Genomic DNA, 27,901 nt, shown 5'->3' with positions numbered 1-27,901 from the left:
ATGATTTTGTAAGTTTCTCTGGAACTCACGAATCACAACTTATACCTGTTTGTCTTCCCAGACCTTGAAACTGGTCTGCACATAGAAATAGACAGAATACTGGATTCCCGGGCTCTGCTCTGGAGTCAGACTCCCTGGGTTCAAATTCTGGTCCTGCTAGTTGCTTTCTGTGTGACATCAAACTATGGAATCTGCTCACGTGCCTCCATGAAGGGTTGTTGAGAGAATTAAGGTACATAATAATTTTGAAGTAGTCAGCATAGTGCCTGGCACACATTTATCACTCCACAAAGACCAAATATTATTAGGAGCCCAATTTCTTGTTAATGGTGAATGACTTAGCTGGTTCTCAAGGTTAAAAAATATATACATATATTTTAGGGATGAACTCGGAGATAGAAAATCTTTCCATAGTAAACAAGTCTGGGAAAAGTAACGCACAAGTTGGAAGGAAGCCGAATATTGGGTAGGATTGCTTCACTTCCCCTCTATCATGTCTTCCTTGCCATAGACTGCAATAATGGCTCCCCAGTGTGCAGAGTATTGAAATGACTAACAGCTGAGCAGGCAAGGACGGAGCAGAGTCAGGCGCCAAGGCTGTCAGGCGGTGTTCCTGCTGTTAAGTCACGCAGAAGGGGCCAACTTTGCCTCTGAGCCTCAACAGCAGCTAATGCTGTTAGGATGAAAGATGGGTCCATTTGGTCCTTAAATCCTGGTGTTTAGTCAAGACTCTAGAAGGTCAATTGTTGGAGAGAAATGCAGGCATTTCTAAGGAGGTGGCTAAGCAGGTGATATTATTCGAGTCAGGAAATACACTTCTCTGGATGCATGTGCATATATTTTCGTGAAATGGCCCATTTCTTTGAAGGACTTTATAGGACAAAAGCTTACCTTCCTTCTGACTTTATTCCCATAGGCAACCATGAAGAAGCAGGCTCTTATGAAACCCACAGTACCTATGGCTTTCTTTACGTGCCCTGTCAACCTGCAAAGAAATTCTTCTCTGACTACTTTCAGATAGTTTGGGGGAAAGTTTTGGGATGGGATTTATGTGCAGATCATTTTTGCTGCAATCCTGTGAGCTTTAGATCATCTGTTCTGGAGGCATTTCTCTTGAGTATCAAAGCTAAGCACAATGGAACTTGGACATGTAGCAAGTCAGGTGGGTAGGAAATTGTCACAACCTAAGATCTTGGAATTTATAGGGAGTTGAGACATAGAAGAGAGAAATGGAGAAGCTTTGGGTAATAGGATTGGGCAGGACTGATCAGGAAAAACAGTAGAGACTGTTGAGCCCTTTCAGAACACAAGGTCCCTGTCACTGGGGTAATACAAAAAGGCAAAGTTAAAGCCAGCAGTGTCAAGGAAAGCAGTTGTCACCACAAAGCCACGAGCAGGTGGGGGCAGAATGATCATGAACCATTACCTTTCATGCAAAAGATAATTATAAAGCATCGAACTATCACCAGAAATATTTATTGTCTATAGCAATGCCCATGAATTATATAATCTCATCAACTTTCCCTCTCTGGGCCTCAGTTTCCCCATATGTAAATCTGAAGAACCCTCAGCAAACTTCTTACATTTGGGGAGTTCTTCAGTCTCCCATCACTTCTAATTTGCCTCATGCACTAGTTAGTTTCCCTCCTCTGCTCCCCCAGACCTCTGTGTTGTAACTGTCTATCAGTGAGTCTGTCTTTCTAACTATGCTTTGAATTCCTAACAGTAGGACTGTATTTTATTCATCTCTGCATCCTCAAAGCCTGGTCCAGGGCCTGGCATATAGCAGGTATTCCGTCAAGATTTGCTGACGAAATGGTCTCTAAAGTCCTTGGAGTACAGAGTCATAGAATGACTGGATTGGTTGCTCGAGGACTCTACGTTCTGCAGAGTTCAAGGTAAAGTGAGGGCCAAACAACCTTCCCAGCAGCAGTCCTGAGTGGGCTGCTTCAACTGAAGCACTGTAGCCCTCTTCTTCCCATCCTCCCTCTTCTTTATTACCATCAAATATCCTCCCTGGTGACAGTCTAAAGTCCTCTTTCGCTTGTTTCAAACATCAACACCATGGTTTTATAAATGTAAAATACCAACCATCCCCTAGTTTACTTCCCTTTCGTCAGGCAAGTCCATAGGCTTACGTCTTGAATAGCTCTTAGATTCTCTTGGTTGAAGATCCTGAGCAAAAGATTCAAATGTAAGTTTACTGGGAAAGTGATTCTAGGGAGCACTGATAGGGCAGCAGGGAAGTGAGACAGGAAAGGGAATAAAAGTGATACAGGGTATGCTAATGAGCTGTGGGCAGCTGAGGCTCATTCCTACTGAAGACTCTTGGGATATTCTGGGGAACACACCTCAGAGTCATCCCCCATAAGGAGTGAGGGAGCTGGGGTATTTATCCACCAACTCCCATGTAAAGTTGGTTGAAGGCTATTTCAGGGTTAGAGAGGAATTGTCTCCCACCACTACTAATTTGCCTCATATACTAGTTGAACACACTCTTGTAGCCAGAGAAAGCCCCAAGGTGCTTGTAGAAGCCATTAGGGCTGGTTGCAGTGGCTTACATAGTGGCTATAATCCCAGCACTTTGGGAGCCAAGGTGGGAGGGTAGCTTGAGGCTGAGTTCCAGACCAGCCCGAACAACATAGCAAAAATCAGCCTCTACAAGAAAAAAAAAAAAAAATTCGGGCATGGTGGTGTACACCTGTAGTCCCAGCCACCTTGGAGGTTGAGGTGGAGGATTGCTCAAGCCCAGGAGTTCAAGACTGCAGTGAAATTTGATCACAATTGCACTCTGGTCTGGGCAACAGAGTAAGACCCTGTACCTAAAAAGAAAAACGAAAGTGGGAGAAAAAAGCCATCATCATGTACAGCAACAGTGACATTGAGGAGATGTGAGTAGCCGTACCAGTACCTTGTGCTACTCATCATAGCTATGACTAAGTCTTCAGACTCCAATGCCCCAAAGTCTTCCATTCTTTCTTCCCAGTTTAGTCTACTTAGATTGAAATATGGAGCTCTCCAATTTCCCTCTATGACACCCTGACAAGTGGACAGTCAGTGCCTGCTGTACAGTGAATACTATAGTGTCAGGGAAATTATTGCCTCCGCAAGGCAGCACATTCTATTGCTAAAACAATTGAAATGACAAAACAATTTTTTCTTTTAGATTCTACATTTGCCATCTGGTAATTTCCAACTCAGTTCTGCTCGCTGGAGTCCCATAGAATGATTCTCCTCCACCATTCACAATAGCACTTTTAATAGAGTTTCTACAACAAATTGATATGTTTTTTACTGTGACTCTTTCTCTGGCCCAAATCATTCACTACCTTTACCATTCTTACTACAGTGTGGTCTTTAGACCAGAAGTTCTCAACTGGAGGCAAACTTGCCTTTTTTTTTTTCCCTAAAGCGGTGAGATCTAAGTGTAAAACTTGCCTTTTAGGAGGCATTTGGCATTATCTAGAGACAGTTTTGGTTCTTACATCTAAGGGAGAGTGCTACCAGCAACTAATGGGTGGTGGCCAGGGATATTGCTAAGAATCCTACAAGACACAGGACACCCCCCACAACAATTTTCTGGCCCAAAACATCAAAAGTGGCAAGGCTGAGAAACCCTGCTCTAGGTACATCATTACCCAGGCTACTCCCTCTGCTTTATATGGTTTGTCATATAAAGCACAGTGCTCAGAACTTGGTATGTGGTACCTGCAAGAACAGGACCAAAGAGAGCATGAGTGCTTGGGGGTATCAAGAATATATCCTGGGGCTGGGCACAGTGGCTCGCAACTATTATCCCAGCACTTTGGGAGGCTGAGGGGGGCAGATCACCTGAGATCAAAAGTTCAAGACCAGCCTGGCCAACATGGCGAAATCTTCATCTCTGCTAAAAATACAAAAAATTAGCTAGGCGTATTGGCTCGTGCCTGTAGTCCCACCAGCAACTTGGGAGGTTGAGTTGAGAATCTCTTGAAACAGGAGTTAGAGGTTGCAGTGCGTCAAGATTGTGCCAATGCCCTCCAGCCTGGGTGACAGAGTGAGACTCCGTCTCAAAAAACAAACAAACAAACAAAACGGCTGAGCGTGGTGGCTCATGCCTGTAATCCCAGCACTTTGGGAGACCGAGGTGGGCAGATCACCTGAGGTAAGGAGTTCAAGACAAGCCTGGCCAACATGGTGAAACCTTGTCTCTGCTAAAATAAATAAATAAAAATACAAAAATTAGCTGGGTGTAGTAGTAGGCACCTGTAATCCCAGTTACTCAGGAGGCTGAGACAGGGAGAATTGCTTGAATCCAGGAGGCAGAGGTTGCAGTGAGCTGAGATTATGCCACTGCACTCCAGCCTGGGTGACAGAGTGAGACTCCATCTCAAAAAAAAAACAAAAAAAAAAAAAAAAAAAAAAAAAACACCAGAATATATCCTCTCTCATTTTGAGGGATTCTTAGTAGCAGCTAAATACATTCATCAGATATCCCTCCTCAGATATCCAGTCTGTGGTCAGGGACTCAGATATCCAGTCTGTGGTCAGGGAAAGGCTCCAAGTCCTACTGAAACAAATTGCTCTCAAGCCAATGATTAAGAAACAAAAACAAAGATATAAAAATATAAATGCAAATCTAGAAGGAAGCAGAGTTTCCTCTCAACATCTCCACAATGCTTTAATCATAATAAATTGAATCAAATTCATTTTGGTTTATTTTTTACTCTGAAGACATAATTTCAGATAGTCTCTACCAAATTTTTGTCACCTGAATAAATGATAAATTGTCTTTCATATTTTCACCTAAGACACTCCTAAAAATATCAGACAGGACAGAGCACTTGATCCATTTCTTGACCCTTTTTGGGTAAGGGTGAATTGACCAGTTGTGAATCCACTTAATTGTAGATTACATTTATTTATCTGATACAAGGAAACACTAGGTCCAGATGGTTTTACTACTAAGTCCCACCAAACATTCAAGAAACAGTTAATTCCTATTTTATTTGAACTGTTCTAGAAAATTTGGCAGTGGGGGTGGAGATGGAGCCACACTTCAGCTTATTTCATAAAGCTAACACTATCTAAAAACCCAAACCTTTTGAGGACAGCACACAAAAAGAAAATTATAGGAGTATCTCATTAATAAATGCAAGATGTAAAATTTCTGAAAAATTCTCAAACTGAATCTTGCTTTGAGTTTTATGTTTTATAAAGTGACTTGAGTTTTATTTATTCCATGAATGGAGGATGGTTAACCAGAAAATTAGTTACTATAGCTCACCACATTAATAGAATAAAGGAATGGGGAGTCAAGAATGAGCATACAGGAACATGGGGAACTTAAAATGTTCTTCTTGGGTGCTGGGTACGTATGTATTGGTTAGCATTTGCTGTGTAACATGCAACCACAAATTGCAGTTATGTAAAATAAGCATTTGTTTTCATATGTTTTAGGGTAAGCTAGGGGTTAGCTATTTTAGGCTGGGCTCAGTTGGGCAGCGCAGCTTTAAACTGCAAGTCTCTGGGTCAGCTAGGTGACCACAGTCTAGATGTCTCTCATTATTCTTGGATCAGCTGTCTAGCTGTTGCAAGTTCATCTCATGGAAATGTGTAATACTAAGAGAATTTACTCAACAGGACAAACACACTTCAAGCCCCTGCCTGCATAGCTTCTGCCATCGTCCCATTTGGCCAAAATAACTTGCATGGCTGAGTTTGCAGTCAAGGAACAGGGAAGTATACTCCGCCTCGTATGGCATGGATACAGAGAGGAGCATAGAATTGGGGTCAATGACTCAATTATATAACGGGAACTGTATTAGTACATCCTTGTACTGTTATGAAGAAACACCTGAGACGGTGTAGTTTATAAAGAGGTTTAATTGATTCACAGTTCTGCAGACTGTACAGAAAGCATAGCTGGGGAGGCCTCAGGAAACCTACAATCATGGCAGAAGGTGAAGGGGAAGCAGGCAGGTCTTACATGGCCGGAGCAGGAGGAAGAAGAAAGGGGCAGGGAAGTGCCACACACTTTTTTTTTTTTTCCTAGACAGGGTCTTACTCTGTCACCCAGGCTGGAGTGCTGTAACATGATCTCACCTCACTGCAACCTCCGCCTCCTGGGTTCACGTGATTCTCATGCCTCAGCCTCCTTATTAGTTAGGATTACAAACATGTGCCAGCACACCCAGCTAATTTTTGTATTTTTAGTAGAGACAAGGTTTCGCCATGTTGGCCAGGCTGGTCTCAAACTCCTTGCCTCAAGTGATCCACCTGCCTTGGCCTCCCAAAGTGCTGGGATTACAGGTTTGAGCCATTTCACCCAACCATGCCACACACTTTAAACAACTAGATCTCATGAGAACTCTATCACAAGACAGCACTGGGGGATGATACTAAACCATTAGAAACAACACCCATGATCCAATCCCACTAGGCCCCACCTCCATACTGAGGATTACAATTTGACATAAAATTTGCGTGGAGGCACGGATCCAAATATATCCAGCCACAAGGCATGTGAGTATTTTATTTATGACTTATATATATGACACATACATATTATATATGTTATGTATATGGCATACACATTATATATATATGTATAAAATTTGGTATTTACAAAATATTTCATGATAAAAATTAAATTCACACATTAAGCACATTCTGGGGACCCTTTTTATGTAGTAGTCTCATAATCCCATCCAAAGAGGAAATGAAGTTGGCTTGGCAGGAGTTGTTCTTCATGATTGTCTCTTTCAATTTTTCTTTTTTCTGTTCTTTTAACCTCTTCCAAAAAGGATTTAAAGAGACTTACAAGGCACCAAGGAAAAAGTAAATTCATAACAAATAAAACAAAGCAAAAGGAAAATAAGGTTTCCAAAGCAAGGCAGAGCAGGAACCACGTTAGCAGTGGCCTGGATGTTTTCTGTTTGCCTCTTCTGATCCTCTTTCCACAGTTCTCTATCTGTTCTATGCTCTCTGAAGGGCTCCTGTGTCTACTGGCTTCTCCTACAGCTACGGGGCTCACCGGGTTGTAATAACCTCTCTGTCCTCCTACTGCTTCAGGCCTAGAGACAGGTACCACTTCCTGTGAACCATCCTTTGCTGGCTGCCTTCATCCTGCCACACCTTTGTAACTAACTCCTTCAGTAAGCCCTTCTTACTTTACCCTTCGTGCCAGGTTTCCTGTCAGGGACCCTGACTGCGACTGCCCACAAATCGTATACCTTAATTCTATATGCCTGCTTGATGCGAGCCTAAAGTCTAGAATCATTATCAAGTGGGAGACAAAATCAGCAGAAAAATCCCATCTCTCAAGAGAAGCAGACATATTCCCGACACCAAAATGGGCAAGAAATTTTCTCTGTGGTTGCTCAGCAAGAGAACATCGTGGTGTAATAACCCCATTCTTTTCTCTTACAAACCATCTCTAATCCACTCAGGGCTCAGTCCTCAAATCGCTTCTTATCCACACTCACTATTTGATCTTATCTAGTCTCATAGCTTTAAATATACACATTCTGATGACTCCCAGTGTGTGCCTCTGGTCCTGACTTTCCCCTCAATTCATTTTCACTATCTAACTGCCAATTTTTGAATATCCAATAGGCATCTCAAGTTCTTTGTATGTCCAAAACAAAACTTCCAATGTTATTTTGTAATTCTCTCCTTCCAGTGTGCCCTCATTTCAGAAGAGGGCCCCAGCATTATTTGCCTGGTTGCTCAGGGTGTGTGTGTGTATAGGGGTCGGGTTGGGAGTGGGGCACTAATGGAAGAAATCTGTCATTCCTTTTTTTTTTTTTTTTTTTTGAGATGGAGTTTCATTTTCTTGTTGCCCAGGCTGGAGTGCAATGGTGCAATCTTGGCTCACTGCAACCTCTGCCTCCAGGGTTCAAGCAATTCTATTGCCTCAGCCTCCCAAGTAGCTGAAATTACAGGCATGTGCTACCACGCCTGGCTAATTTTGTGTTTTCAGTAGAGATGGGGTTTCTCCATGTTAGTCAGGCTGTTCTCAAACTCTCAACCTCAGGTGATCCTCCTGCCTTGGCCTCCCAAAGTGCTGGAATTATAGGCTTGAGCCACTGCATCCGCATCCCGCGCCCCCCATCTTTTTAAAATTGCAACGAAGTCTTGCTATGTTGCCCAGGCTGGTCTCAAACTCCTAGGTTCAAGCGATCCCCCTGCTTCAGCCTTCCAAAGTACTGGGATTAGAGGCATGAGCCACCGTGGCTATCCCTATCATCCTTGATACTTTTTTTTCTCACATTCCACATCCAATCCATCTGCACAACACATTGGCTCAGACTTTCAAAATATATTCAAAATCTGACCAATTCTCAATCACTACCACTCTAGCTCAAACTACCACAGTCTCTCTTTCTATCATATTTATTCCTAACTGGTTTTTCTTCTTCTACTTTCATACCCTTCCAGGGTCCCACCTCCATCTGCCAGTATAATCCTTTAAAAATCAGTCATATAATGTCATCTTCTGCTCAAAATCCACCAATTGCTTCCCACCACACAATCTTTACCATGGCCTACAGGACCTAACATGCATGATCTGGCCCCTGGCATCTTTATTTTCCATCATTCTCTCCCTAATTCCCTCCCTTTCCCTCCTTCCAATCCAGTCATAACAGCCTCCCTGATATTCTGTGAGCAAGTCAAGCATGGTATTTGAGGCCTTGGGACCTTTGCACTTGTTTCCTCTGATTGAAGCAGTCCTGTTCAGACATCTGCAGGCCTCACTCACTCATTTGAGTCTATGCCCAAATGACAAACCTTCAGGGAGGTCTTCTCTAAGTACCCCCACCACTGCTTACTTTGCTTCACTTTTCTTCACAGCACTTATCAGTAGCGAAAATGACATGAAATATTGGAGTGTAAGCTCTATGAAAACAGTTTTTGTTTTTTTCTTTCATCCCAGCATCCCCAGTGCCTGTGACTTGAGACAGAGAAGACCCTAGGTAAAAGTTTTGTTAAATGAATGGATGACCCCGTTCTAGTTTGTCTGATTTCTCAATTCAACCTCAGCCAGATCCAACAAATACTTGAGTCTTAATTATGTGAGTGGCACTTAGCTAGATGCTTAGATCTTTAAGAACGTATAAAACAGCCCCTAACCTGAACTGTGTCCTTTTGGGAGGGTACTGATTGGGAGAGGGCACAAAGAAGCTCCCAGGCTGCAGAAATGTTCGTTATCTCCACCTGGGTGGTACACAGGTGCATACATATTTTGTGTTTCACCATAGTAAAAGTTTTTGTTTTTAAGGTTCTGACAGTATCTAGACACAAAACCAGACAATTTCCCAACGTGGCAAGAGCAATGATGGAGCTGCACAGCCTGCTTTGTGAGCAGTGATAAAGTCACCTTCCGGGTACTAAGATTGGCGCATCCTTGACAAGGGGAAAAGGGTATGGCACACCCTTGATAAGGGGAAAAGGGTACGATGTAGCGTGTTTTTCTTCTGAGGCTGGAACGTCCTACAGATCACGGGTCTCTCCCATGCCCTGGAACCGTCTTCTCACTGTGGCGCTCTTCACTGGTGCCCAAGAACAAAACACTGCGAATAGAGGATGCTGGATCAGTGGGGACTCGAGCCCTTAAGTGAGATGGAGCAAGGCAGAGCTGCCCTTGGGAGAGGGACAGTGGGGCAGCCTGTGTTTTAGACTTGGCTTGAGGAGGTGACACTGTTCACGTGAGTGTCAAGAGAGGACAGTTGAGGATACACGCGGCCCACTAGACGTCACACACGAAGCGGACGCGAGTGACACCAGCGCGCACGCGCAGCAGGGGCTGCTACGCAGGCGCAAACGGCGGCCCAGCGCAGGGCGAGCGGAGGCGAAGGCGCTTGAGCAGGCGGGCGCGCGCTCCCTTCCCGGCCAGCGGTCGCGAGGCGCGCGCCATGGAACAGCGGTTAGCAGAGTTTCGGGCGGCGCGGAAACGGACGGGCCTGGCGGTCCAACCCAACGCTGCCAGTCACGGCGCACAAACCCCGGGAGAGAAGGCGGAAGCAGCAGCGACTCTAAAGGCAGCCCCAGGCTGGCTAAAGCAGTTCCTGTTATGGAAACCTAGGCCCGCGAGTGCCTGGGCCCAGCCCGGCCTAGTTCAGGTGAGAGGACGGAAACCTCGACCCCAGGACCTGGGCTCGGCTGGGAGCCACAGTCGTGGGCGTGGCCTTAGCTGCAGGAGGCGGGGCTGCGGGCGCCTACGGCCCCGGGACCTGGCCTGGGAGCCACAGTCGCGGGCGTGGCCCTAGCTGCAGGAGGCGGGGCTGCGGGCGCATACGGCCCCGGGACCTGGCCTGGGAGCCACAGTCGTGGGCGTGGCCCTAGCTGCAGGAGGCGGGGCTGCGGGCGCTTACGGCCCCGGGACCTGGCCTGGGAGCCACAGTCGTGGGCGTGGCCCTGGCTGCAGGAGGCGGGGCTGCGGGAACGTACGGCCCCAGGACCTGGCCTGGGAGCCACAGTCATGGGCGTGGCCCTAGCTGCAGGAGGCGGGGCTACTGGCGCCATAGGCGCCCGCACTGTTACCGGTTTTGTCATCTTCCTTCCAGCCAGCGACCCGGCAGCTCATGATTCCAGGCAGTAAGCGAGGGTCGAGGGTCCTGGAAGAAGGCACCTCCGCCCTTGAATTATTCACCCCGAATTGAGTTATCGTGAAGCCCAGCGGCTTTGGGAAACCTCTCCACAACCAAGTTGAGCCACAGCCCTCTGCTAATGGAGGGTAAAAGGTCTAGTTGGATACTGATGAAAAGTAACGGCAGTTGAAGCTTCGTTTGATTCGCACCTGGGGCACATGGCGGCTAGTAGCCCAGTTAGCCTGTGACTTAGAAATGCGTTAGAATACAAAATTTACCAAAGTGTGGTAGCTGTAACTTCTGGTAGTGGCAGAAGCTTATTCAAGTTCAATCGTGAATGTTCAGGACAAAAACAACAAAAGAATTTGATTTCGTATGATAACCTTTTCACACTTATTTTAGTAATCTCATTTGCAGCTGACTTTAATTTGCATCCTTTTGTGTTTTCATTTAGTTTTAACTCATCAGTAAAATGGTAAGGAGGCTTGCAGTGAGACTGAAATGCCTATGTGGAAATACAGGACAGAACACATCAAGGGATAAGTGCTTTGTAACAATATGTGCCAAGTGCTTTGTTCCTCATAAGTGTAATGGGAACTAAAAAATTCCTTTTCAAATTAAAATGTACTGGAACAGAAATGTACCTTCCTCACCTTAAAATTATTTCCCTTAAGTTCATCTGTTATTGCACAACATTTGATTTGAGGGAATTTTTAAAAATTAACCTATTGTTACTCAGTCTCGATACTCTCAGTGATATACAGGATTCCAGCTGACTCGCAGAAAGGTGAAAAGAGCGCAGCAGAGTTCAAACAGTCCATTTCCTTGTGTGCAGTTTGTGTTGTCTTTGGATAATTTTATTGTTGACTTTTTAAGTCAACAATTGCTTAAGATTTTAGAAACCATTTCCCTTATTCTTTTTCTCTCTGCAGTTAAAAAACAATGTCTAACCCACGCAATGAGGTTTTGACTGTATGTCTCATTTCCAAAGGAATATGACATAATTGAGTTGAACCCAGAGAAACTGAACTCAGAAAAACTTCTATTATTGAAAACCCAAAAGCTGATGGCCAGACAAAAGGATGAGAGGAAATGCTGGACCTCCAATTTCTTGTTAACTACTGTTTTTCATAAGGGACTCTGCCTTAAGCTCATTTTCATTGACTGTTATCATTTCTGGGTTTGCTCTGGTGTGAAAATTCTCATTTAATTTTTTTTTCCTTCAGATTCTGCCTCTAGTTTAGAAAAGAAAAATTCTAATTTACAATTCATGTCAGATAATCTTGATGGCACACTGTGGCCTGTCAGAGATTTCACTAGCATTCTATTTTTTGTTCTTTTTTTTTTTGAGACGGAGTTTCGCTCGTTACCCAGGCTGGAGTGCAATGGCGCGATCTCGGCTCACCACAACCTCCGCCTCCTGGGTTCAGGCAATTCTCCTGCCTCAGCCTCCTAAGTAGCTGGGATTACAGGCACACACCACCACTCCCGGCTAATTTTTGTCTTTTTAGTAGAGACGGGGTTTCACCATGTTGACCAGGATGGTCTTGATCTCTTGACCTCGTGATCCACCCGCCTCGGCCTCCCAAAGTGCTGGGATTATAGGTGTGAGCCACCGCACCCGGCCTAGCATTCTATTTTTAAAAATTATTTTAAATCTTTGGTTTTTGAATTGAAACAGCTTTGTTGAAATGTGATATAATTCAAATATTTTTAGTAAATTTACTGAGTCATGCAACCATCACTACAATCCAACTTTAGAATACCTCCATCATTCCGAGAAGACACCTCATGCCCATTAGCAGTCACTACCCATTTCCAACCCCAGCCCTACCCAAATGTCATTCTACTTTCTGTCACTGTGCATTTGTCTTTTCCGGATGTTTCATGTAAATGGAATTATACAGTATGGTAAACACATTTTTCATCTGTTTTTATATTCAACTAGGTTCAACATGTAATCATAACCAAATGTCTTTTTTGATATTTACTTCTCCTTCTGCTTTCTCTTTTTCATGCTGAAACAGTCTTTTAAATGATTACATTCATTGATTAACTCCTTATTTTTCTCTTCTAGAAGGACAGCATCTTTCTCAGTCTCAAGACAGCATCCTTGGATATTAACTATCTTTTGTTCATCATCCTCTTTCTTCTAAGCACCATCTGGTTGTTGAAGCAACAGATTTTCAGGTCATAGTTGAGATACTCTTTCCTCTATGTATTCCTGCTTTCCAAAGGATTTACTTGGCTTAGTTTCTTTTGTACGCTTTATAAACCAAAGCCTTTTCTCTGAGAGAATTTCTTGTGTCATGGAGTCTACATTTTAGGGCATTGAATTTCATTCGAGCTTCAGAAAGTTGTTCAGTTAGAAACTCATTATCTTTTAGTCCAGAAATATTAGAACTCATTTTTTTTCTGGTAAAGAAACATCTTGTGCTCTCTGGAAAGCAAGTTCTAGGTCTCTTTTTGTTTTTGCGCTTTGATCACGCTCCCTTATAGCAGCAACCAACCTAGCACGGAATGACTCAACTTCAGCTTCCAGTCTTTCCTTGTTTTGTTTCTCTTCTCCAGTTCAGACTTGAACACTGTATTCTCAGCTTTGAGGTCATTCAGCTGTTGGCCATACTGGGATATTTTTTTGTTAATGTTTCTTTATTTTGTTTTATCGTCTTTTGAAGATTATCGTTCATTTCTTTAATAATTTAATGTCCCTGAAATATTTCTTTTCCTTTTCAAGGTTCTTACTTTTTATTGTGCATACTTACATACACAATAAAGGCAATATCTCTCTTCAACAAGTAATTTTCATGCATCAGATCCTTTTTCCACAACTATGAGAATCCTGACTTGAAGTTTTCCTTAAAGCCTTCACGTCTATTTCTAGTGATCTGATATCAGTTCAAGCTGTTCTTTTACTTCAACTTCTTTCCTATGTTGCTCCACTTTCCTTTCTAACTCTTCCGTAATTTTTTCATACAATGTATTGGCATTTCTTGTCTTCTCATCTTCTTGTTTTAAGGTGCATTCAAACTGTAGAATTCCTGTCTCCATTCCACTTTTAGATGTTTAACTGTGATTTCATTTCTTGTGTGTTGGATAGCTTCTTCTCTAGTACACTAAACTCAATTCTCATATTTTTATTGTCTAGAGTAAGTTGTTCACCAATATTTTTTTTTAAGTTTCAGTGACTTTTCACATGAAATAAATGCATTCTGGATTTCCATTAGGATATGAGAATCATAATCCATTCCAAATTGCTTAATGAGCATCATCAACTTCTTATAATGAGGTTAAGGTTCCTTATGATTCTCTGAGGCTGTTTCAGATGGCCAAGTTCGGTCATCAAGTTTATCTCTAAATGTGTTTGCTTTTTGACCTTTTTATTGGACATTTTCTTTGGAGGCCTATCATATTCTCCCTTCTCCTTTTTAGGAAATCACTGATGGTAAGTTTTCCCACTCTTTCTTTGTTGAATAAATTTATCATCATCGTCAGCAGATGTACTATCATATAGGTTTTCTGATGCTTTCATCTTTTTACTTTTGTGCTTCTTTCTAGCTTCTTCAACCTGTGGCTATTTATTTTCACTTTCAGGCTTTTCTTGTTCTTCCTCTGAGGTCACTTGTACTTCTTCTTTTGCTCTGGATGTTTGTACATCCTTCCTTTCTACTGCTTTCTTCACAACAGAATCTTTCAGTGTTAGGCTTCAAGGAAGGATGTTTGGCAGGAGGCCCTTCTCCTTTTCCATTTATTGTATATTTTTTCCTTTTTTATATGAAGGTCCAAGTAAAGACTCTGAAACACTCAGGGATACACTTCTTGGTAGTAAAAGTCAAGTCTTCATCTTCTGATTTAGGGCATGAATCAACACATTTTTTTTGAAAATACTGAATGCAGATGCTTCAGAACTCCCAGAATCTTTGGCACTTGCTCCTTCTTTTTTCAAACTTGCATTCTTCTTGGTTGCTTCTTCTGGATTTCATTCGAAGACCGTTTTCAAGTATCTTTTTGCAAATGTTGCAAAATTTGTTGTGAGTGCTTGTCAGACCACCAGAAATAGTGTAAACGTAGGCCGTGTGTTCATATATATTCTTGAGTAAAGACAATATTTTGCCGAAGAAGAATGCTAACTATACCCCGACAAGCTATAATGTACAACAGGTATGAGGGCTGTTCTTTTCAACCTATCAACAGCATATACATTTGCCTGTTTCTTCACTAAAATTCCACCTTTTACTGTGTTTTGCAAACTACAACAAGTAAAAGCAGTGTGTTTCCATCCTTGTTCTGGCACTTCAGTATTCACATGGTGTGAAGGGAGTTTTTCTGCCAGTAGTCTAGTCTCATTATAGACAGTATAGTAGAGAGCAATGTTGCTGTAGACATCCATAAGATCTGGATTGGTGCCACGTTCTAACAGAATGATGACACAGGTCTCTTTTTGGCAATGTACAGCCTCCATCAAAGGCATCTTGTTTTGTTTGTCACCAATGTCAACCTCACATTTTCAGTTTAGTAGAACAGTGACCACTTTCACATGACCATTGGCACAGGCCAAATGTAAATCAGTCTTGTCCATCCACAGATGAAGTGATGCAGAAATTCCAGGATATCTGCACAGTGGAATACTCTTCAGCCATCAAACTTCGGAACATCACATCACTTCCAGCGATGTGGAGAGAGACCTGTTCCCCCACAGATGAAGGGATACAGAAACTGTAGTATTCATTCACAATGAAATACTCTTCAGCCATGCCATATACCAAAATCGTATCATCTGGAGCCACATAGTTGAACTTGTTCATCCCTTGATGAAGGGATGAAAAAACTGAAATATATATCCAGAATGGAATACTCTTCTGCCACAGAAATGGATGAAATCCTATCATTTGCAGTCACGTGGAAGAACCTTTTCATCCACAGATGAAGGGATAAAGAAACCATAGTGTATGTACACAAATGGAATACTTTTCATCCAGAAAAATATAATGAAATTACATCATTTGCAGCCACACTGTTGAACCTAGAGGACATCATGGCAAATGACCTGCCCATCCATAGCTGAAGGGATAAAGAAACTGCCACACAGGTACACTACGGAATATGCTTCAGCCATAAAGCTTCAGGAAATCCTATCATCCACAGCCATGTGGAGAAACCCAGAGGACATTAGGTCCAAAGAAATGAGCTTGGTAGAGAAAGTCCCACACCTTTTAATCTCAGGCGTGGAGATTCCAAAAAAAAAACCTTTATCTCCTGTCCATCCACATATGAAGGTATCAAGAAACTGTAATATATATACGCAAAGGAATACCCTTCAGCCATCAAAGTAACCGTGTCATTTGGAGCAACACAGATGAACCACAGAGGCCACAGCTGCCTTGTGCCACACCATGGATGGAAGCCCCCATGGCCTTTGTCCGGGCTGAGCTCTGACAACAATGATGCCTCTGCCCCCACCTGGGCCCCACTGTGACCGACAGTGCCCCTGCACCTCTTCAGTAGTCATTAATGAGAAAGCATCTACATCCTCCTTCCCACTACCAGATTTGGCTTGAAGAAAAGCAGTTTCCCAAAATAGTTTTGTGATGAGCTTCTACCACATTAGGACAAAAATGCTGGTAACTGAAAAAAAAAATTCCTACAGAAGGCTTCTGCTTCCCTCTCCAGCCACATCTCAGGCAAGCCCCCAGCACACCACCCCACCCCAGGGCCCATTCCCCACACTCACTTGCCACTTCTGACCTCCAGGCCTTGGCTCAGGCAGGCCTTCTGCTCAAAGGCTTTCCTTTAGAGTTCCCTGGCTAAGCATAACTTTGCCTCACCCCCCAAAATCTAATAGTCACCTTGAATTTCTCCCTTTCCCTCACTGTCATTCATTCATTCAACAGAAATCTTGTCATGTGTCCACTGTGTTCCAGCTTTTGTCCTAAACCCTGGGAGACACGTGTGATTAAGATAGGCAAGTCCTACTCTTGTACAACTTGCATTTGAGCTTGGGGCAGCAGGGAAAGGAGGACAATAAATAAAACCAGATAAATGCTATGAAAGAAAAAAGATAAGATCAGTAGATTGTGATAGTAAATTAGGGGTGAAGGGAGGAGAGTACTATTTTAAATCAGCTGAACAGGGAGAACTCACTAAGGAGGAGACAGTTAACAAGAAGGAGCCACCCTGGCAAGAACGGACAAAGGAAAGGGCACGTGGTGGCATTTTTGCTGTTTGTTGTTGGGGGGCCAACCAGGTGATATGAGGGGAAGGGAGCGTTCCTCTCAGAGGGACTTACAAGTGCAGAGGCCCTGAGGTGGGAAACAGCTTGATATTTGAGGAATGGTAGTGCCTTCCTTGGACCATGCCTGTGTGTGATGTAACAGTCACAAACACTTCTTCACCAGCTTTTACAGCAGAAGGGAACTGGTACTCAGACAAATTCCACATGAGGCAGAGGAATGTCCGTGACTCTCCTCTTCCTTGTTTGCTCCCTTTGTCAGTTTGTTGGCCACCCCCCATCCCCACCCCCATCTCCCTCTAGCTCCCTAACCCTTCTCCTGCCATACCCTATAAAGGCTGCTAATTAAATAAAATGGGTTTTGGAGGAGACCATCCTAAGGTCCCAGACTGACCTCATCTCCGCCTGTCATTAATTGTATGACTTTAGGGAGATTACTTAACCTCTCATTGTTTTCTTGTCAGTAAGTTGGGAATAATAATGCCTGCCTCCTGGATTACAAGAGTTCATACATTTGAAGGCTCTCAGTAAATGGTGGCATAGGCGCATTCTTCTTTTTATACTCCCTAAATAATAAATTTAGTTTATTGTTAACTTCAACATGTATATTCAAAATGTATTCTGTGTTCATCAGTCCATTATTTCTATCTGACTGCTGTCACCACTCTGGTCAATGTCTGACTCTCTCTTGCTAGCTCTCCTCCCCAGACTTTTTGACACCAGGGATTTCATGGAAGACAATTTTTCTACCGGAGGGTAGGGAGAGATGGTTTCAGGACAAAACTCTCCCACCTCAGATCATCAGCATGAGTTAGATTCTCATAAGGAGTGGGCACCCTAGATCCTGCTCTACATGCGCAGTTCACAATGGGGTTCATGGTCCTATGAGAATCTAATGCCACCACTGATCTGACAGAAAGTGGAGCTCAGGCAGTAATGCTTGCTCACCTGCCACTCACTTTCTGCTGTGCGGCCGTGTTCCTAACAGGCCACAAACCCTTACGGGTCCAGGGGTTGGGGACCCCTGCTCCAGATGACAGCCACAGTAGTCTTAAATGAAAGGTGGATTGTTAGTTCCCTGCTTAGACCTTCAGCTCTTTCCCATTTCCAGAATCTTCACTGCAGCCTGCCTGGCTCTACTTGATCTGGCTCCCATCCCCCTGCCCTCCCTCCTTAGCTCTGTCATCTCATGCTACTCTTCCCCCTTGCCCAGAACACTGACCAGATGCATTCTTCTTGGGCAAGAAGTACTGTGCTTGCATGTCAAATCTGAAACATTTCTTTAATGATGTCAGGGGTCAGGGAAGTGGCTGTTAATATAAGGACCTCTCCAATCAGACTTCCTAATCTACCTGAAAAGATAATAATTACAATATTGATGCCAAAAAAGAAGGTTCTGACAAAATAGAACTTCTGAAGCATCATAAATCACATGACCAATGTTTGTGATCCTCTTTTAAATTTTCATGTGAAGAAAAATAGGGGTGTAACTGAAGAGTTGGACTAAAATTTCTGCTATGTATTGAGAACCTAAGTGTGGGATGTCATGTCTGATCTAGAGACACGTGGTCTCCTGGTACTTAAACAGTCTGGCATCACACATGACATGACCTATATTAAAAGAGAGACCCTGTAGTGCTGAAGAGTTTGGTGCTCAATGAACAGGAGAGACAGCTGCTGCTTTGGAAGGCAGAGGGGATACCCTCCTTGAGGTCCAGAGAGATAAGGGCTGACAGTTCATGAAATGTGCTTGTCTGGAAGGAAGGCAAGGAGTTGAGAAAGAAAGAGGAAGGCCTGAGATGGGGACTGAGAATATCTCTGGATAATAAGACCAGTTAAGCTGGAGTAGAAGGGTCATTTATGGAACAAAAGATTGTGGATTGTGTTATGGAATTTTCTGGACCACTGTGACCCACTAGTGGATAGTGAAATTAATATAGAAGATCTTGTGTCCTATTAAAAATAGAATAGGAAATACAAGAGAGCTTCTCAGGGAGGGTGTCGACTTGTGAAACACTGTTGCATATATGTATTCTGGGTTGCAGTCTAAAATGTATTCCTTATTGTGGGTCATTCTCAAAAGACTTCAGAAAACAGTGGACTGGACACAGCTTGAAGCTATCTAAATATCTGTGTCTGCCATTGGCATCTGGCACAGAAGCCTGTGTACTGGCATTTCAGTCTGTTGAACAAATGGAGGGCATTGGGTTCCAGCCCGAGGAATTTGGATTTTATCCTGTTGGCAGTGGAAGTTTTTGAAGGTTTGTGGGCAGGAGGGTAATGGGTCTTTAAGAAAATTTATGTAGCAGTTGTACATAGGATGGCTGGGTAGTAAAGAGATAAGAGGCAGGGACTCTAGTTAGGAGACATTGACTGGGCCTTGGGTGAGTGACAGTGACCTGTGTAGGTTGGTCACAGGGGATGGGAAGGTAAGAGGTCCCAGTAATGACAGTGATAATTGTTTGTTTGTTTGTTTGTTTGTTTGTTTGTTTGTTTTTGAGACAGAATCTTGTTCTGTTGCCGTGTGATGGTGCAATCTCGGCTTACTGCAGCGTCCGCCTCCCAGGTTTGAGCAATTCTCATGCCTCTGCCTCCTGAGTAGCTGGGATTACAGGCATGTGCCACCATGCTGGCTAATTTTTGATTTTAGGAGAAATGGGGTTTAATCATGCTGGTCAGGCTGGTCTCAAACTCCTCAGTGCAAGTGATCTGCCTGCCTCAGCCTCCGAAAGTGCTGGGATTACAGGTGTGTGTGCTGCTGATTTTTTTTTTTTTTAAATGTGAAAAGGATTTTTGTTTCCTGTCTCTATTTTAGAATCATGTCACTCATGATATTTTAGGTCATCTAATCAAATCAGCAAAGGTGTGTTTACTCTGACTATTTGAAGCATCTGACATGACTGTTGCATTATCAGTTTTTCAGGAGTTTCTGTATGGGGCACAAATTAGCTCTTGTTAGCAGCAGACTAATCTGGAGAAGTGACTCCCATGGATAAGAATCTGTCTGAGTGCTGCAGGGCTTTTGTTAGGTCACATCTCACTAAGTGCTGATCAGTTTTGATTCAGTTGGAGCAGAGCACATAGGCTCTTTGGAGATGATTGTTTTAGAGAGTAGGGCAAGAGAATAGAAATCAGTGAGCCAACAGCCTTCTCAGAGCAATGAGAACTGCCTCTTCAGATTAGTTTTGATCATCTCAGCTCCATTACCCTTTATTCTTACTTTTGTTTGTTTGTGTATCCTAGGAAGTGGCTCAGCCCCAGGGTAGCACATCACAGCCACCGAAGAACACAGTCATTCGTCTGCCGTCATGCTGGGACCAGACTTTCCTGACTAATGTCACCTTCTTGAAGGTTCTTCTCTGGTTGGTCCTGCTGGGACTGTTTGTGGAACTGGAATTTGGCCTGGCATATTTTGTCCTGTCCTTGTTCTATTGGATGTATGTCGGGATGCGAGGCCCTGAAGAGAAGAAGGAGGGAGAGAAGAGTGCCTACTCTGTGTTCAACCCGGGCTGCGAAGCCATCCAGGGCACCCTGACCGCAGAGCAGCTGGAGCGCGAGTTACAGTTGAGACCCATAGTGGGGAGATAGGACCCAGCTGTGCCATCATGCAGCTAACCTCAGACGCGATCTTCACCACTGGCTGTGGATTTGATTTCAGGTTATAGGACTAAGGGCAGCTTGCGGGTTAGCTCTGTGACTGCATCGTTCTACGTGCTTTCCCTGGTCTTTTGCTGCTATTTGATCTTTAAATTTCTCCTTAGTTTTGGTGAAACTGTCTAAAATACATTCCGATGCAATTTATAAAAAATTATTTACTCAAGAAAGGAGTCCTGTTTCTCTCAATTTCTCATCTGTTTGGGAGATGGCTTTAGAGCACTGGAAAGGCACTGGGGAGATTCTCAGCTTAAAACATCCAGCCATTTGAAGGAATGATTAGGTACATCAGGGCTTCATAGTAAATGCTCTCTTTAAGTCTTTTAATATTTATAACAATTTTTTTTCCCAGAAAGTTTAGGTTGCAAGTTTTGGGTTTCTTGTTTTTGTTTTGCTTCCTGCTTTATTCTTTCGTTTTCTGTCATTACTGGTATTGACAAATAAAATATCTTTAAAACATCTCCTCTTCAGAAATAGGTCCCCCTTCATTGCCCATCACTGCCTTTCACTCTCCTATTATTCTGCCACCACTGAGTAAAGGAAGGTAGGAGGAGACAAAGGCCTATGTGCAGGTGTGGGGAGGGGAGGGCTTTCACAAGTCGGTATTGGAGATTTCACAAGTGGTTGTTAACGACCAGTTCAGCAAGAAGTATTGAGTGTGTACAAAGGGGAGGGCTGGAATTGTAACTCCAGACCTGTTGGCTACTTGAGTTGTTTCTTACATTCTAAGGCAGCAGTCCCCAACCTTTTTGGCACCAGGTACCAGTTTTCTGGAAGACACGTTTTCCATAGACGGGGTGGTGATGGAGGTGGTTTCGGGATGAAACTGTTCCACCACAGATTGCCAGGCATTGGAGTCTCATCAGGAGCACACAACCTAGATCCCTCACATGCGAAGTTCACATAGGGTTCTAAGGGCGTTAGAGTAAGCAGCCTTTTCACCTGTGGGCCTCTGGTGAGAAATTATGTAAATAGTGATAATCAGGCTTGATTGTAATGTTCCTTCCTCTTCCAGTACAGTGTTAAGAGTTTGGGTTCATTAAAATTAAGCAAACTCTTAAAAAAAAAAAAATTAAGCAAACTCCCAATGGGTTGGAGCTGTTCTCTTTAATTCCATTTTGTAGCTAACCTTGTTGTATTTCGGCCCTTGTTGAAAATTCTTCTGGTAAGTCTTGCTCTTCCTCACGGCACTTTTCCCATTGGGAGTTTGGCTATCCCTTAGAGCCATCCAGTCAAGCACAAGGTCCATTCTAGCTCACAGAAAAGTCTTTTCTTCCACGATTTCGGTCTGAACTGGACATGTAGAGAGTATGGGAAACAGATGAATCCCTATTAAACATGAAGTTTGGATTGTATTTAAGACAATTTTGTTTTCTGATTTATTTTCTTAAGTCTTTCTTAATTTCCTTAATACTTTATTTGGGCTTTTCCATTTCATAAAAGCCCAATACAAGCGAATAATTCCCTAATCTAAGTTTTACTGCAGTGCTTAGGGCAGTAATCATTGCTGTAGGAAAGAACTAATTTGTATTTTTAAAACATAAAAGTCAAGCTTTCCACTGAAACAAAATACCCATAACTCTGAATTAGAGAGGTTTGATACAATTAGTAATCCCAGTATGATAAAGACTTAAGCACGCAGGAGTCTTGACCTGTGGGTGGACCTCAGTAGTGATTTTTGAAATGCAGCTGTTTGTGAGGTGGAGTCTAGATTGCCTCAAGCCCATCTTTCCTGGGATTTTCTGTGAATAATTTGCTCTTCCTGAAGGTTGCATGTAATGATGGCATGAACTTCTATGAAAAGTAGGGTGTGAATCAATTAGAGGCTTGACAGGGAGAAGAAGAAAGAACAAGTATTTGCTGCTCTCATCAGACCATTAGGCTTTAGGTGCAGCCTTGATTTCCTGAATTTAGGTCTATTGATCTCAGAATTTCCACTCACAGCCTGACCATTAACCCAGCATGCAGCTTCTATTAAAGGCTGCTGTCATCAGGGAACTTGAAATCCCAGGGTTAGATGCAGTCCCTGAGATAGCTTTATATGTGAGTGAAGTCGTTTCTGTCCGAGTCTAACAAGTAACTTGGTTTTTGCTTTTATTCACATTATCCCATCTTGCCTATTGATAGGGATGGTTAAATGAGACTCTACATCTAAAGTTGGAAAGGACCCCAAGATGTCATCAAGTTTGTTCCCCACCCCCAACCTTGGGCAGGGCCATCATTTATTCCCAACTGAAGATAATTTGTTTCTAGTGAACCCCTAAAGAAGATTCCAGGTACTTTCTAGGAAGTTCTTTATGTTACTGAAATAACTTTTGCCACCCCCATCCCCACCATCTGGGTTATTTTGTCTCCTAATCTCAGTGGATGTAGAGTCCCTGGAGGCCTACGTGAGCATCCTTCAGACTGGTAAACTTACTCAGTTCTCTTTTTCTCTCTGTTCTTTAGGCCAAGTCATTGAGCTGTACCTCTGGGACTCAATCACTTTCATGCTAGCCTTGACCCATTCTGTTTTTCAGGTTTGGGTGGGGGTGAATGGCCCTGTTGATGTGTGTAATGACCTTTCTCAAAAGCTTTGGAGCTTTGCCAGTGATGACTTAGGCATGTGTATTTTATGCTATTAGAGTTACCCTTTGAGTACAGGCAGTCTTCCACATTTGCCTTTTGGCTGATCTGTGTATCAATCAAAAAGCTCTTTACTGCAAAATCTTAGGAAGTTACACAATTGAAAGAACCAGTGACCTTCAGTTGGGCAGAAGACATCAAAATTTGAGCTATGTGTTTTTAGTCCCTGCCACTCATACCAGCAAATATTTGCAGATGCCCTGGATTTGGCGCTGCTGGGGACACACACACACATGAGCTCCGGCACGGGATGAGTATCGCTAAGAGCCTGGGGATGCAGGGGTGGGGTTGGGATGCCATGGAGCATGTTGCCATGAGGGGTTGGCATAGAGCTGCCACCATACCTCATGGGTCCCTTCACATCACACTTGAAAATTTATGTAACGTAGAAAACCCTCTGGGATGTTTATCAAAACCATTTGTGCTGCTTTTTCAGGTATTCCTTTCAGTTTAAAATTCACAGAGGAAAGGGCTCATCAGAGGTCCTGGGAAAGGCATAGAGAGTTACCAGAAGTGATTTGTGTATGTATTTAAAATAAAACAGCAGCCCCTTTCTAGACTTAGCAGGCAGTATTACAGTTGTTGCACACATCTGAGCTTTGCGGGAAGGGGAGGTGGAATGACAAAGAATTTACATAGTTGGCAGAGAACCAACTCCCTAAGCCAAAGAAAGTAACATTTGAACCCTATGCTTTGGTTTCTATCACACGTACTTTTATTTCACAATGTTGGAGCACTGGGCAACATAAAGACTTGGATCCTAGTCTCAAAAAGCTGAAAGAAGACAAGATGAGTGCAAACAAAACTGTAAAGTGCAGGACATTATGTGAATGTTTATAAAGGTGTAAGTAGTGTGTGTGTGTGTGTGTGTGTGTGTGTGTGTGTGTGTCTTCAAGGGAGAAATCACTTTCAGTCCTAAATTCTATACTATACAGGATTTTCACTTCTCTGTGAAAAATACTCTTTCCTTAACAAGTCATGGATGAATGTTTTGAAAAGTATGGTCTATAGATCACCTACCTGCATAGGAATCTCCTGTGGTAATGTTAAGGTGCAGATTCTAGGGCCCCCACTGACTCAGAATGTTTGGGGGTAGACTCCTGAGAATCTGCATTTTAACAGCCTCCCTGGTGTGATCTCTGGCACAGTCTAAGAGCCGCTGACATAAACCATAAATGTTAAAAAAGGAAGAAAGTTTAGTGATTATTAAATCCCAACAAAGAAAATTGGTGTGCATTTTTTTTTTTTTTTTTTTTTTTTTTGAGATGGAGTTTCACTTTTGTACCCAGGCTGGAGTGCAATGGCGCGATCTCGGCTCACTGCAACCTCCGCCTCCTGGGTTCAGGCAATTCTCCTGCCTCAGCCTCCTGAGTAGCTGGGACTACAGGCGTGTGCCACCATGCCCAGCTAATTTTTGTGTTTTTAGTAGAGACGGGGTTTTACCATGTTGACCAGGATGGTCTCGATCTCTTGACCTCGTGATCCACCCGCCTCGGCCTCCCAAAGTGCTGGGATTACAGGCTTGAGCCACCGCGCCCGGCCCTGGTGTGCATTTTTAAAAGGGAGCAGTGAGGTTTGCCATTTTCAGACTGTTCGTTTGGAACAGCAAATGAGAGAAGAAGAAACATCACTTTGAAACAATGAGGAACTAACTCCAAAGACTATGGGGAAATTAAAGGTCCTTTATTTTTGAGGTTCTCTTTAAATTATTACAAGAAGTACATGCTCATTTTAGAACATTTTGGAAATACAGAAAAGAATAAAATATTGTTACACTTCTATGCATATATTTTAGAAGTCAAGAGGTAATGGGTACATGGCATGTATAGTGAGAACATCTCCCTCCATCCTGCCATGTTTGTTTCTTCTCTCTCAAGCCTGCAAATGACACCATCCCAAACACACTATTCTGTCCCTTGCTTTTTTCTCTTTAAGGAGTCTGAGTTTTATTTATGTGCATTTGAAGTTTTTATGTAAGGGAGTGACAGGATCCAATTTTTATTTTTTATTTTTTATTTTTGAGAAACAGAGTCTCACTCTGTCACCCAGGCTGGAGTGCAGTGGCATGATCCCCACTTCCCAGGTTCAAACAATTCTCCTGCCTCAGCTTCCCAAGTAGCTGGGACTACAGGAATGCACCACCACACCCAGCTAATTTTTATATTTTTAGTAGAGATGAGTTTTCACTATATGTTGGCCAGGCTGGTCTCAACTCCTGACCTCAGGTGATCTGCCCGCCTCAGCTTCTCAAAGTGCTGGGATTACAGGCATGAGCCACTGTACCCAGCCCCCGATTTTCATTTCTAAAAGATCACCCATGCTATGGTGGGGAGTAGATTCTCTGTATCATTCATCCATCTATCCATTTACAGAGCATCTAAACTTTGCCAGTCTTGGTGCTGGGCTTGACTTCCACAGACATAAAGCAGACAAGGTTCCATTTCTCAAGGAGCTCACAGTCAAATGGGGGAGGTAGCCAGTAACCAGACAGTTACAGTGCAGTGTGGTAAGCCACACAGAGAGTATGTTGTCTGAACGAGGACCACAGCATCAAAAGAAGATCTTAAATTACAGGTCAAGAAAGGCTTCCTGGAGGCAGTGACACTGTGCTGAGTTTAAAGGAGTACTAGATACTTTCCCAAAAAAGAAGGTGGGGGCAAAAAAGTAGCATTTTGGTCAGAAAAAACCACCTGAGAGAAAGGTGATAATCATGAAGGAGAATAACATGCTTGCATGCACTCTGAGGACTTAGATATTAAGGAACAAATAAAAGGAATTGATGAGAGGCAATTTGGAAAGGAATATTGGGTGCCTCTTGCTTTTTGAGCAAATAATATTTCTTAGCACAAACAGTATTATGTCAGCACAGATAGAGCTGCTTCATCCTTTTTCACAGCTACAGAGTGTACCATTGTATGGATAGATTATAACTCAACCAGTCTCCATTAATGTATATTTAGATCATTTCTCATCTTTTGTTGTTGCAAACAATATACAATGAATATCATTGCACATACATCATTTCCACATATGTGAATATTTCTCTGAGATAATTTCTTAGATTTGCTGGCAAAAGGATATTTGACTGAAAATGTTGACAGATGTTGCCCTGGATAGTAGTGATTCTCATTTACATTCCTACCAGCGATGTATGAAAACTCCAGTTTCCTCATGCCCCGCAACACAGGGTGTTACCCAACTTTCTGTACTTTGCCAATCTGGTAGGTGAAATGACACCTCATAGTTTTAATTTAAATTTCTTATTATGGGTGAACATCTTTCTATAAATTTATGAGCCATTTGTATTTATCTGTGAACGTTTTAGCCTTTGCATGATTTCTGTTGCGTTCTTGGGAATTTTAAAATTTCATTTAGGGACTCTTTGTAAATGAGGAAAACTGGCTCTTTGAATTATGTGTTTTAAATATTTTTGTTCAATTTGTTCAAATTTGTTGCTGTTTTTGTTTCTATGTCGAAATTTTTTGTTGTCAAATTTATGTTTTTTATTTTAAGACCTGGGTTTATGTCATACAGCAAAAAAAAATTTTCCATGTTTACCTACTGCTTTCATTTTCTATGTTTAAGCTTTTTATCTACCTAGTATTTATTTTAGAGTGGGGTTACAGATAGGGATCCAGCTTTATTTATTAGGGCATCTATTTGTTCAGGTATCTCACTAGTGCCTTCAGCTTCATTTATTAAATAACCCATCTCTTTCCTGCTAATTTAAAAGCCATCTGTATCATATACCACATTTCTTGTGTATTTGTACCAATTTTGGACTTTCTGGTCTGTTCTTTTGATCTGACAGCCTTTTCATATTCTAGTATTTCACTTTTTATTATTGTAGCTTGATGATTGTTTTAAAATCTGAAGGGGTAGATACCTCTTTATTACTCTATTTTTACTATCTTTTTTAAAACTTATACTTAACATGTTTATATTTTCCCTATTTGCTTTAGAATTAACTTGACCAGGTCCCAAAAATTTCTGTTGATATTTTTAATGGTCACACATTAAATTTACACATAACTTAAGGAGAAGAAATACCTATAAGTTATTGTCTTACTATTCAAGAATACGGTATGCTACCATTTGTTTAAGTGTCTTTTATTGCCCCTCAATTGCATTTTCAAGTTTGCTTTCCATTGATCTTACTATTCCCTGTTTATTCCTGGTTATTTTATCTTTTGCTACTAATGTCAGTAGATCTTTTCTTCTTCATTTCCTCCAACAACTTGTTGTTATTGTGTGTGTGTGTGTGTGTGTGTGTGTGTGTGTGTGTGTGATGAAAACTATTGATTTTGGTATATCAATTTTGTACCAGTCCTTTACCAAATTCTCTTACTAATTTTAATGGTTTTTCAGTTGATTTGCCTGGGTTTGCCATATAGGTAATTATTTACTTTTCAAATAATGTAAAACTTAGTTCCTGTTTTCCTTTTTTTTTTTTTCTTTTTTCTTTTTTTTTTTTGAGACAGGGTCTTACTCTTGTCACCCAGGCTAGAGTGCGATAGTGCAATCTTGCCTCACTGCAACCTCTGCCTCCTGGGTTCAAGCAACTCTCCCACCTCAGCCTCCCGAGTAACTGGGACTACAGGTGTATGCTGCCATGCCTGGCTAATTTTTTGTATTTTTAGTAATGACGGGGCTTCACCTTTTTGTCCAGGCTAGTCTCAAACTCGTGGCCTCAAGTGATCCTCCCTGCTTGCCCTCCCAAAGTGCTGGGATTACAGGTATGAGCCACTGTGCTCGGTCTCTTTTCCCAATTGTTACGCCTCTTGTTTTTTTCTCTTTGTCTCATTACATTGGCTAAAGCACC

General features: G+C 42.5%; 1 protein-coding gene across 7 annotated transcripts; it reads left to right on the top strand.

The window, feature by feature from the left end:
- The first annotated feature begins 9,800 nt into the window (after positions 1-9,800).
- SAYSD1 (SAYSVFN motif domain containing 1) lies at positions 9,801-20,913 on the top strand. 7 transcript variants are annotated; one of them, XM_074397997.1, is made up of 4 exons: positions 10,014-10,103; positions 15,157-15,660; positions 16,463-19,366; positions 20,044-20,913. In XM_074397997.1, exons 3-4 carry the CDS (start codon positions 19,328-19,330, stop codon positions 20,386-20,388), a joined length of 384 nt encoding a protein of 127 aa, XP_074254098.1. In that variant the 5' UTR covers positions 10,014-10,103; positions 15,157-15,660; positions 16,463-19,327; the 3' UTR covers positions 20,389-20,913. The 7 variants fall into 7 exon arrangements, with proteins under 7 accessions (XP_003923289.1, XP_074254098.1, XP_074254097.1 ...); XM_074397996.1 differs by having other exon boundaries at positions 15,157-16,192; XM_074397995.1 differs by having other exon boundaries at positions 15,157-16,252.
- The last annotated feature ends 6,988 nt before the right edge of the window (positions 20,914-27,901 follow it).

The sequence above is a fragment of the Saimiri boliviensis genome, chromosome 4, assembly GCF_048565385.1.
Source record: "Saimiri boliviensis isolate mSaiBol1 chromosome 4, mSaiBol1.pri, whole genome shotgun sequence".
NCBI classification, from domain to species: domain Eukaryota; kingdom Metazoa; phylum Chordata; class Mammalia; order Primates; family Cebidae; genus Saimiri; species Saimiri boliviensis.
The sequence above is the reverse complement of the archived record's forward strand: the minus strand, read 5'-3'. Positions and strand labels throughout refer to the sequence as shown.